This window comes from Adiantum capillus-veneris, chromosome 5, assembly GCF_014529385.1.
Source record: "Adiantum capillus-veneris isolate H3 chromosome 5, ASM1452938v2, whole genome shotgun sequence".
NCBI classification, from domain to species: Eukaryota; Viridiplantae; Streptophyta; class Polypodiopsida; order Polypodiales; family Pteridaceae; genus Adiantum; species Adiantum capillus-veneris.
The window spans coordinates 109,554,080-109,566,602 of NC_140935.1; the positions used below are offsets into that span (position 1 = coordinate 109,554,080).

The 12,523-nt window shown below is 44.1% G+C and overlaps 1 protein-coding gene across 1 annotated transcript; it reads right to left on the bottom strand.

The window, feature by feature from the left end:
• Positions 1 to 2,120: 2,120 nt before the first annotated feature.
• LOC147457901 (oxidoreductase, zinc-binding dehydrogenase family protein) lies at positions 2,121 to 12,309 on the bottom strand. Its single transcript, XM_086512677.1, has 6 exons — positions 11,994 to 12,309; positions 3,700 to 3,879; positions 3,356 to 3,437; positions 3,155 to 3,262; positions 2,907 to 3,065; positions 2,121 to 2,466 (listed from the first exon to the last, which is right to left on the bottom strand). Exons 1-6 carry the CDS (start codon positions 12,243 to 12,245, stop codon positions 2,270 to 2,272), a joined length of 978 nt encoding a protein of 325 aa, XP_086368803.1. The 5' UTR covers positions 12,246 to 12,309; the 3' UTR covers positions 2,121 to 2,269.
• Between the last annotated feature and the right edge of the window lie 214 nt (positions 12,310 to 12,523).

The following is a 12,523-nucleotide window of genomic DNA, read 5'->3' on the forward strand; positions in this document are numbered from 1 at the left end:
GTAATTGTAATTGATGTATATAATAGGGTGGCCAGGACACCAAAAATCACAGCAATATTCTTTGACCTTGCAATCAATTTGTACCATAAAACTTCTTTGGTGGTTGTGGTCACAAAATATTAATATTCTACATGTCTAAAAGTGAAATTTAGACCATCATTTTGGGATTTAAATTGAGTACAAACCATGTGAAAGGGGATAACTAATCTTGAGTGAGTGAGCTAGAAATTCAAAGTATGCTAGAATGTACAGGTTGAAATTCCCAATTTTTGGACTTCCACGTGGTAGTGAAGTTCAACCTAGACCTAGATGCGGACAAGCCTTATGCACATTGTGTACTGAAAAGAAATCCATAAGGGGGTCAAATTTGAGTCTTTGTTTGAAAGGTTCCAACCTTAATTGATTAATTTTTGGGAATTTGAAACCATATTTCGGGCAAAAAATTGACTCAAAAATCTGAGAAACTGAATTATTAAGGTTTGCACCAGTGTTAGAAAAAAACCGGGATCCGATGTATTTTAATTGGCTGACATCGTAAAATCTCGGTCAGATTTTGAGGTTGCCTTGAAGATAACCGAGAAGTTTACACAAGTTTTAGTGTAAATACCGACAAAAGCTTCAAATCTTGATCTTAAAACCGGGAGAATTTCAAGTTTGCCCTTGTTTTCTTTGGTTAGGGAAAATGCATTTTTCTAGCCCTGGAACGCAGACGTAATTTGCCATATTTAGCAAGTCTTAATCTTTTTCGGTAGTTTCAAGTATATCTTTAACCCCTCTAACCCCTTCTCCCCCTTTGTGCATTGGGATGTATACCCATGAGCACCTAGGGGATCGCTTGACTAATAATGAGGCTACACAATGTAAGGGGATGGTCACACACATGATCCATGGATGCAAGCATGTCCATAGAAGTGGAAATTTAGCTAAGATTGACTTTCCCCACTGAGGTAGCCAGCTGGTATGGCCTTTGTCCTTTAGACAAGCCAAAAATACTGACTACCTAGTTTATATACTTGGATATGCCATATGGCAAGGTGGTTGGTCGATCGATCTTGGAACCTAGTAGGTGACACAAGAGTGCTAATTGCAATGAGATTTCCTAAGTTGCAATCATAAACTGTCCTTTGAGGGACAAGTCCCAAGAAGGAAATTTTCATCCCTCAAGGGATTGCGAGATTTCCTACAATTGTACCACACCGAGAGTATTCTAGAGGGAATGCTTTTATTCCCTCTAGAATACGGGGTTGTCCTATTCCCATAAAATCCACTCTATGCATGTAGCCATGAAGTGTTAAAGTTGTGAGGATGTGGTATCCCATGGGGCAATCACAAGCAAGGATCAGCCCAAATTATTTTGTCACACGTTTGGATCTCTGTTATCACTTGTTCAGATCTCCACATTTCCCGTGGATAATCCCCGCGAAGGTTCAAGGTCGAGTCAATGATGATGACCTTGACAAACTTCTGCCTGTTGATGAGGCCAGTTCAGCCCCTTGCTTAAATAAGCTTCTATAATCATCCCTGAAACTCGGCAATACATTGTTGGCTCCTAAAGATCTACTACAAAATGTCCTCAAAATCTCAAAATGGGAGCTACAAATTAACTTTTCTCTTATTGTCATTCATAATCATAATGATGGGTGGAAAAACATACCCAGACCAATTTCAAACAATAATGACAGAGATAGCACACTCATGAAGAATATTACAGTTTCACCGTTGTAGTACAGTTTGCCTACTTTTGCAACCAAAATATGTACATACAGGCACCCTTCAAAGTGAAAGGGTGTTTGATGGCTGAAAGGGTTGCATTGCATAGAAAATCTAGATTTCATCATTTTGTGATGATGCATTCATATACAACTCAAGTAAGAGAGTGAGATGATTTGAAGTTTATAAAGGTGTTTGGAGACAGACACTGGCACTACCTTTGACTCCGGTTGGGGGGGGAGAGAGAGAGAGAGAGAGAGAGAGAGAGAGAGAGAGAGAGAACTAACATGGACATTCAGAAATTTCAAGGGTACTCTGTTGTACACAGGCTGAAACTCCCTTAGCATACACCTCCCTTTCTACCAAAAGGGCAGTGCCAACAAAACAATAACATCAATTAAGGCCAAGTATCGAGCAATTCCACATATAGATGAAAATAAAAATAATTCAAGTGTGTGGGCAGGCCAAAATACTACTTCGCTGCAACAAAAAAATTATATTGTTTGGGAATGCGTTTATTGATGTGCAACCATACAACTAGAAACGATACATGGCATACTCATGGTATTAGCAAAATCTTGCCCACATGCTTGCTGGTTTCTAATAGCCGCTGCGCATCTGCGGCTTGTGCTAGAGGAAATGTTTTGTAAATGACAGGTTTGACCTTCCCACACTCTACAGCCGGCCAAACATGAGTGAGAACTTCATCCACAATTTGAGCCTTCTTCTCTACGCTACGACCCCGCAAGCCGGCCCCTATAAAATAAGAAAGAAAAAGAGGAAGGTTGAATTAGTTAATCCAAGGTGGATAGGTACGAGAAGTAAGGTACAAAAAAATAGTTTAAAAAGCCTTGTGCAGTGTGGGTGATCACCAATACGAAAAATTTGTTAGGTACTGAACACAAATAGGCATACATGTCTACTTATGCATGCTTGCATACATGTCAATGCATGTATACATACATACATGCATGTATATACTATACGCACATATGTATATGCATGTACACATCATATGTACACAACCCTAGATACATGCATCCATACACACATGTATGTGTATTTTTGTGTGCGTATAAATAACCATCGTATGGTATGGGAAGCCTGCTAAATATGCGTTTGGAATGCACATGTATAGCAAGACTTAACCACAACTGACAAAACTAGTGAGACTTTACCACAAAACAAATACAAACCTTGAACTGTAAGCCTCTTTGACAATATGGGCCCAAGGTTAACCTCCCCAGAGTTACCCCCCTGGAACCCAATAATGAACAGCCTCCCATCCATGCTCAATGCATCAAGGTTCCTCTGAAGATAAAGAGCTCCCATGTTGTCTAAAATAACATTCACACCTGCCAAAGAAAACAAGGCAAAATTCGAGGGCTACCTTGTCAAACAAATCCACTCTATACATGTGCAAGTTCCTTTACTGATACGACACCTTTGCCACCAGTCTCTTCCTTTACACGCTTCACAAAGTCTTCCTCCTTGTAATTTATAAGAACATCTGCTCCTAGCACTCGGCATTGTTCGAGTTTTGTCAGATCTCCTGAGGGAGACAGCAATCATGGTAGACAATAAACACGAGGGACATCAGTACTTTATGCGACACCAAGACCACCAAAAATAATATGAACCTTGCCTGCAGTACAGAAGACTTTAGCCCCAATGTACTTGGCAATCTGAATGGCAAAGGTCCCAATACCACTAGAACCTCCATGGACCTGGTACAAAAATACATGGCAGAGTCATGGAAACATTACCATACCTTCATAAGGTCTAAAAAGTCTCAATTTATGAACTTTAAGAGAGGCTTAAATTGATGAAACAACACTTCTGAAGCAGAATAATCAAAGTGTTTTTGTTTCTTCATGAGTACCCTTTCTCAAAGAACAAGCCATCATTACTTAAAGCATGCAGATCTTCTTCATTCATGAAATCTAGCAAATGCACGCAGAACATTTCTTGCTAAATGCTCAAGCTTACCAAAAAGTTTTCTCCGCTCGATAAATGACTTGTCATGAAGACTGTGGACCACACAGTACAGACAACTTCAGGCAATCCTGCAGCATCTTGTAATGAGACTCCTTTTGGGATAGGAAGCAAATGTACCGCTGGAACAGACACTTTTTCTGCATACCCTCCTCCCCCTAAAAGGGCACACACCTGATTGCAAGCACCAAAATTATCAACTATCAAAGCAAACATGCAATGTTAAATGAAGAAAATATTTCAATTCTGTTGACGATCAAAATTATTTTTTCTGATCTATATTGAGCAAGCCCCTCTACTCCGGAATGTCATTTCTACTAGAAGAGGCAAACGTGACCAAAAGTAAATCCTCAGCAATGATTGCTGACTCCATCATCCTTTGAAGAGTATCATGCAGATACACCTTCATACTCTTTCGAAGCTGCGGTTGGAAACCCGCTTCAAATTTTCTTTTCTTTTCCTCGTCAGCAATCTTCATGAAGGGAGTGCCCTTCAGAAGAACCGACCAATACTTGTCCACATAAGTCGTTACTCTTTCATGTTCCTTCTGGGCAAGCCAATCCCATTCCTTCCGTATGTCCTGCTCAAAGTCAGGTGGAAGAAATTGTTCATAAAATTCAGATTTGAAGCTCTCCCAAGTTCTGGCCTGAGAACCTTCCAGAATCTTGGCTAACCACCAATTAGTCGCCGTTTCCTTGAGGTGCATCCCCACATGGCGTAATTTGGATCTTTCTGTGAAGTGCCCATTGGTAAAGGCAACTTCAAACTGTTTGATGAAGGACAGTGCTTTGGAGATGTCTCTCCGTCCGTTGTAGGTTTCAAACTTGATGTCCTTGTCACCCAATTTGAAGACTCTCATGCGATGTTGAGAGTTGCGACCATGCTTCTTGAATCGAGGCTTATCTTTAGGTTGATGTAGGGTAGTGGCAGTAGTAGCGGCTTCCTTCTTCTGACGAGATGATCGAGAGGTAGAAGTATAATCAGGAGAGTAAGATGGAGATGAGATAGAGATGTCCTTGCTCTCGTCTAGCAACGAGAGCGCTTTTTCTTGGCCTTTCCTTGAAGTAGGCCGTTCATTCCGATCCGAAGATCCTCTGTGCACCTCGGCACGTTCTTCTTCTCTTGCCTCCTGTGGTCTCACGCCAACAGTGTTGTCTGGATGCTTGGCTGCATCAGTTCCATTCGTTTTCTTCATTCCGCCCAAAAGCTTTTGGACGTCTGGCAACAGTGAGATTTGTTGCAACTCTGCAAGCTGAGCTTGCACTTGTTGAAGCTCCTCTTCAATGCTTCTCCCTTGGCTCGACATGGTTCTTCACGCTCTTCCCGGAATCGTCCTTCTTTGCAGAGAAAGAGAGGAGTCCGAGCTCTGATACCACTGTCACAAAACGGGACCGTACACGAGGACTTAGAAATTTGAAAATAATACTTTGCAAAAGGGAGAGAGAGAGAAGATCGACACAGCATTGGGGACCAGAAGATGGGCTGGTCCCCCCCCCTTAAGAGTATTCTTTTATTCAGGGAGAATTCTTTTACAAGCACGAGAACCCGAGGAAACCCCTCCGTTCTGTAATCTTAGACCCGTAGGTCGTGCTTTCCCCATAAAGGGCTTGGACACAAGGCCATTCCTTCCCGTAAGGGACTTAGGCGCGACGCCGTACTTTCCTGAAGGGGACTTAGGCGTGAAGTCGTACTTCCCGTGAAGGGCCTTCCCGTAAGACGGGAGATTCCTGCAAAACAAACCACACACAGCAACAATTCTCAATGCGTATCAACACCTTATACCTGTCGCTCCTTGCTCGGAGAATCAACCTCCGTACTCAGTCGTCACGCGAGCACTTGCAAATTCCGTCACCAGTCTTTGCTCCAGAATCCCAATGCTTGCACTTCCTGCTGCTTCCGGCTCCTCCAAACTGAAACGCTGGCTACCCTTTTATAGGGTCTGACACCCGGCAGGAATAGGGGTCCAAAAGCAAAGCTTGGCGCATCTAGAGAGAGGAGAGAGAAAATCGCGTTTTCTAGAGAGAGGAGAGAGAGAGATCGCAATTCAGCCCCCCCCTGCGTTGGTTTTAGCGCTGGCTTTTTCTATAAGAGCCTTGCCTGCTTTATTTTATTAATAAAGGGGCCGGTCACTTAAAAGTGACCGGTCACTTTATAAAATAAAGTGTGAACCTGTTCAAACTTTAAAAACTCACTCAGTTAGTGAAAACAATGCTACACGGACACATTCCAGGCGTCCTCGGGTGCAAGACACGACACAGATGCAATGCAGACACAGACTCCTCGCGGGAAAACATCTGTCCTCCCGCGACTGTTCCTGCTTTCCGTAAAAATCTTCATTGAACCCATCTTTATTCTTGTGCTTGAGTTCTTACGCATATTTTCTTACTCGATTCGGATTTCCTCCTTAGCCTACGAGATGCCCCCTTGCTGATGCACCCGTCACCCATCATCTGACACATCAGGGGCACTCGTAACCCGGCCCTTTCCACCGAACTTACGGAAACTCCTTCGCGATGTTTACCGTCACCCATCAAATGACACATCAGAGTTGTCCGTTCCTGATGGCAGTTCCTGTAGCTACAATCTTTTTAACATTTCTTAATGCACATAATAAAATATCCTAAAAAAGAGATTTAATCATTAAAAATAAGAAAATAGTCCAATTAGCGACATAATCTCTTTCTTCTGTGCTCGGCTCACACGGTAGGGTGGCCGGTTCGGTGGTGTACTACCAGGTATCAGATCAATGGTATGATCTTCAGGACGAGCAGGTGGTAACTCTCCTGGCAGGCCTTCTGAGAAGCAATCGGCATGAGAGTGTAGAAAATCTTGGCGTTCTTTATCAAGTTTAGACATATTTGTCCTATCATCTTCATTCAACTCTTTCATAAAGATCGAGCAAACAAATAGATTGGATTTCATTAATTTTGAAATGGCCGAAGCCAATACAATAGGGACAGACTCGCCCTTCAGTTTAATATCAAGAACAATTGTTCTGCCCTTTTTCGTAGTCAAAGTCGCTTTTCTCGCCCGATAATCGACCACGGCGTTGTTCTTGTGGTACGAGGGAATCCCTAAGAGAACATCAGAACCCTCCAAAGGCATTATGAAGAAGTCCTCATGCCCCAAATACCCCTGACAATGCAACCGAAGTTTGCCAATGACAGGTGTAATGGCTACGTCCCAGCCGGGTGCCGCTAGAACTCCCTCTGCAAGTGGTCCCATCCGATCGGGAGTAATCTCGAGCCGCGCCGCCAATTCCGGTGAAATGAAGTTGGCCTTGGCTCCTCCATCAAAGAAAATCAGGGCCTCTTGATCTTTCACTTTGCCCCAAGCTCGGCAAAGTTCTGTACTCTCATCCATGGTGTCAGGATCAGTATCCACACAATCTGGAACCAGTCCTGTTTTCTTCTTGCCTTTTTGTACACGGTCCTCAGCTGCTCTCGAACTCTCAGGCCTTTCGTCATCCTTGTCATTCTGTTCTTTCTGTGCCTTTTTAGGGCACTTCGCGGAGATATGTCCAGTTTCCCCGCATCCAAAGCACTTCCCCTCCCTGATGAAGCGAGTTCGCTCCTGAGGAGTAAGCCTGGGTCGTGCATCCTTTTTCTCTGGGTTGCTCTTTCTTTTTTCTACTTTCATTCCCAGAAGTCTGTCCGGTTCGTTGTGTCGTGACCTCATCTGTGGGGTAGGTCAAACTGCCAGAGTGAATTGCAAAGCCCCGCTTCGCATGACTCATCAACTTCTGAATAGAAGCTGACTTCTGTTCCAAGCAGTGGTCTCGGATCTCTGTAGGTAGACCCAAGGTAAATCGCTCAATCTATTCTCTGAACGAGATCTTCTTGAATGAAGAGGCGGGTAGAAAAGAGCTCCAGAATCTTTCACAGTAAGAATTTTCTTACTGTATCGCTCTTGGTCATCCGGAGATGGTTCCAAGCAGCTCGTATATCTCGCTCAAATTCTTGAGTCAACCAAGAAGAAATAAAAAGCCTCTTGAATTTTAGCCATGTAACTAGCACAGTCTTGCTTAATAGAAGCATGGACCACCAAGTGCGAGCATTCCCCTTAAAATAAGAGACAGCTCTCCGAATCTTGGAGTGTTCTGAATAGCATCCTCCCGCGAAAGCGATGTCAAACTGCTGTATGAAAGACAAAGCCTTCGAAGCATCGGAGTATCCCGAAAATGTATCAAACTTAAGTGCTTGGCCACCTTCCTTAAACTCTCAGACTTTCTTGCTTTTATCTTCGAGAAAGTCATACTGGTTGGCTTTGTAAAAATTCTTCTTGTTCGCATAAAAGTTTCCGTTGTCAGAGTCTGAACTATCCGTAGACGAGTCCTCTGTAGAAGTGTCACTCACTGGGCGAGACTTAGAATTCCTTGCCTTTTTCTTGCCCTTTCCGAAGCGTTGTTTCTTGCTTCGCTTTTTGCTTTTCCTGTCTTCTTCGCTCAAGTCTGAAGAGCTAGAAGAACTGTCAGAAGAAGAAGAAGAAGAAGAAGAAATGGATAGGCCTTCAAACTTGACGCGCTTCTTCAATTTCTTTGCCTTGTCGAATGTCGACCGACGACCCCAATATCCCGGGAAGTCAGTGCCTTTCTTATGCTTTTTGTCGTGCTTTTTGTCCTTCTTTTGCACGTCGAAAAGCTGAGCAATCCGTGCATCAACCCCGTTCTCCAGTTCCTTCTCCGTATATTTCTTGGAGGCAGAAGGTTTCTTGAGAGCGTGTTTCGGGAGTGGTGTTGTGGTTCTCTGCCACTCTGTCTGTACCTCTTCCAAAGAGGTCTGGTTCATATATTTTGCCATCTTCGGGTCCTTGGCAAAATTGAGCATCATCTTTGTTGCATCATCAATCAATTTTTGACGCTCCATCTCTCGCTACTCCGCTGTAGTAGGCCTAGGTGGGCCATACTCCGTGCCGGAATCTTTGTTGTGATCCCTGCCCGCATCTCCAGATACAGAGGGAAGGGAGTCAACTGATCATTGCCTGAAGCCATAGGTGCCGCGGAAAAAAAATTCGGGGATCGAATTTCCCGTAGAAGAGAAATCGGCCGTGCTCTGATACCACTGTAACAGACTTGGACACTCCAAGTCAAGAATCGACCGCGACAACACCAAATAACCACTTCAAAACAATTCACAGATCACAATAGATTTGCACTGGCCCGGCGGAGTTCCGTGCCTAGAGATATTGGCCCCAAAGACTGGCGCCCCTTTCGGTATTTCTTTTTATATTAATCAGATCAAAGTACAAGAGAGTGGCTAGGGTTTCTCAGACTCTTCGTCCAGATGCTCTGAGAAGTGAAGCCCTCACCACGTATTTAAAGGTACAAGGGATGCCCAAAAGCAGAGCCCCAAAAGCTTTTAAAATAAAAAAGCATCAGTTCTCTCTCTCTCTCTTTAGAAAGTCTTTTCTTCTTTTGTTTTTTAAAGCAAGCTCTCTCTCTTTCACATGGCATGGAGTCCAAAAAGCAACGCCCAAAAGCTGCCAGCGCAATTTGCGACGCAAATTCCAGAAATCCGTACTGCTGCTGCAACCACGTCGCACCCCGGCAGAAATTAGGGTTTGATGATAGAAATTAGGGTTTCTGGCAGTTTTTAGGGTTTGCAGGGATTTTAGGTTTTCAGCTTGAAATTAGGGTTTCAGCTTCCCATAGCCACGTCATCACTTTGTAATGAACAACGTTCTTGCGATCCAATTCTATTTTTCTTTCTGTGAACTTGCGATCAAATTCTTTGGCCTCCAAGCATAATTGCTCGCTCTCACGCTCCATGGTTGCCATTCTTGCTTCGTGCCACGTTGTCATCATGTCCATCATCATCTTGCACCAAGCCTCCATGGGATCTGGTGCAATCCTTGGCGTAGATGGGAAAGGGGGAGGGTCAGAAAAACCTCCTGGTGAAGACAATTCTTCTTCGCTACTCCCATGCTCACCACCTCCGAGCGAAGTATCCATTCCGCTTCGAGTGATGACCATCCACTGAAGTCGTGGGTTCTTAAGTTCACGAGGAACTTGGGTTCTTGCGGATCTTGGGTTCTTGAGGGTCTTGAGATTCTTGGGTTCTTGAGGTTCTTGAGGTTCTTCTTTCGCTTGTAATCTGTGTTAGGATCTTCTCTTCACCCGAGTTCTGCTCTTTTCCGCGGGCGCACCCCTTGGCAGCCACACAAGGTTGCTTTTTCCCACCTCACGTCGATTGGCCAGCCGCTAAGTGCACGGTCCGCTCTCAATGAGTGAAAAGAGGCACAAGGAGAGGCTGGACAAGCCCTTCTTTCTTGGGTTTCTTGTCACTCTTCAAAAACACGATTAGGAATCAACACGCCCAAGAGGACTTGGGTTAGGTGCGACCCCAACTAGCAAAAAAAAATTATGTGATTATTTTGGTCCTTTCCTTGAGTGATACAGAACACTGCCAAAGCTCTGATAGCAATGTAAGGTGCAACAGAAGTGAATGTTGAACTTTGCTCAAGATGAGTGCTCCGAATTGTGTTCAAAGGTTCCTTTTACTTACGGAAGGGAGAGTCTTCCGTTCCTTTAGTGAGAGAGTGCAATGGATACAAACAAAGTGAATGGACACTGTGAATGAAGGTGCATGAGACTGAGAGATAGAGAGAGAAGAGAATACGACACCAAGAAGTTGTCAAACCCTCCTCCGAAGGCCCCACTCTCCATAGCGAGAGCGGTCTACTTATGATTGCACAAATCTCTACAATGCTTGGACTTGCCGACGATGTCGACAACGATGAGGACGACGAGACGTGCTGAAATCTGAAAACGCTAAGGGCTGAAATCTGCAAATCTTTATCTGTTGAATTTTGACTCTATGTTGGTGACGATGTTGATGGCGACGATGCGACGACGACGTGCTGAAAACGCAAATGCTAGAATCTATGTTTTCCAGGCTAAATTTGCAAACTACGCGAAATCTGACCATGCGGCGAGGATCTGCTGTAGAAAGGTGAGATCTACGAGGTTTGGGGTTCTTCTACGGGTTCTCAATGCTGAAAACTGAAAACGCTGATGCTTGTGGGGATTCCGTCGTGAAGATATGCAAAAACGCTGAAGTGTCTTGCAGATGCAAAAACGCTAGGGCTGAAAATGGTCTTGCTGTGGAGAATCTGCTAACACTGGGGCTTCTGCAGCCTGCTTGGTCTGCTGTCGCCAGGGATCTGCAAGAGCAAAAACGCTGGCTGGTCTGGTCCAAAAACGCTAGCTTTCTGCTATGAAGCAAAAACGCTAGGGCATCTGGGGGTTCTACTGAGAAGTTGATTGTTGAACGAGTGCTCCTGCTGCCTCTTCTGCCAGAAAGTGCTAGCGCTAGGTTTCTACTTATACAAACTTAGTAAATTTTCCCTACCTACTTTCCAACAAAAGTCACTTAAAAATAATAAGTGAAAAATGTCAAAAATAGGGAAAATAGGTCTATGCACTATAAAAATGCTCCTGATGGAATCTGATGGGTTCTGATGTTCATGTTGTGTGCAACCAGAGGATATGCATCTAATCTAAGTGTCTGTACATGCACGGTCTGCGAACAGACTCACAAAAGTGTCAGATCACTTCCTATTCTAGACTGACTTGACTAAACTGAACCCTTGTCATGTTGTAGCTTGTCCATGGACACATAGGGTTGGATGTGTCACGTGACATGAAAAGAGCACCACGAAGGGAATTAATTGGTTTTCTTGATACATCGTGATACAATCAACCAGGCTAAATAGAAGAATGCGTGCTTGTAAAAGCATATAAATGAGATAGGGTTCTTAGACCACAGAACATAAACAGCTGATTGTGGAATATATCTCAGAATGTTTAATTAGAAAACATTGAATGTGTTTCAGAATGTTTTCGTGTGAAATTGCATTGGGTGACACCTATACATGTGCGCTTGGCATGTGTGATGCATCAGCTGCGACTAGTTACCCTCCTATTGAAGATTGCCCAGATCTTACGAGTTTTAACCACATTCTTTTAAGATCTACTGCCCACCAGCTTACGAAATAAGCGACTTACTATATTTAGGGGACCTGACAAGTTCCGGTCTCTAATTGCTCCAAACTTCATGGCTCCTAGATTTCTCTCAATAGAACTTTAAAATAGTGAACAGCGAGCTTCACTCTCGCTTACTAAGCAGATCAACCCCCTGTCTCCCTCTTCTTGAAGCACCTCTAGAGGCCCCTCTCTTATGCCTCTATAGAAAACCCCTTTTTCTTCCAAGGGCAGCTACCACTGTTGAGCGCAATACTGCGTGAAGAGTATGACAATTAAACGATGGCGTTCCAATCAGAGTAATCACCTGGTCTCCAACTTTCCAAGACTGAACATCGTCAGCCACGGCTTCGATAGTGCCGGAGCATTCAAGGCCAGGGTAAGGGGCGCAACCGGGGGGCACAGCATGCATCCCACGATTTTGGTAGGTGTCGGCACGGTTGATTGCGGCTGCAGAAATTCGGACGATGACATGACCAGGCCGCAGCTCAGGATCTGGCACCTCCTGAAACTCCAAAACATCAGGGCCCCCGGGCCGTGTTATCACAATTGCCTTCATCCTCGCGCGCTCGTAGGCCTTCCTCGCTCGCTAGCTCGCTCTGCGGTCTGTTAAAACTGCCAGGTGGCAATAGCTACCACTAAATACATGTAGTTCTAAGATAAAACTCCAAAATTTTATCCCATAAGATGAGGGAGAAACTCTTTTGTGCATCCATTCATTCCAATAGACTTGAGAAGCTATCTTTGGAAACTACCAGCCTACTTTCTTGATGATAAAAACTAGATGACTACTGGCAACTCCGTATTTTTATTCCTACTTTCACAAGATTCCTCCCA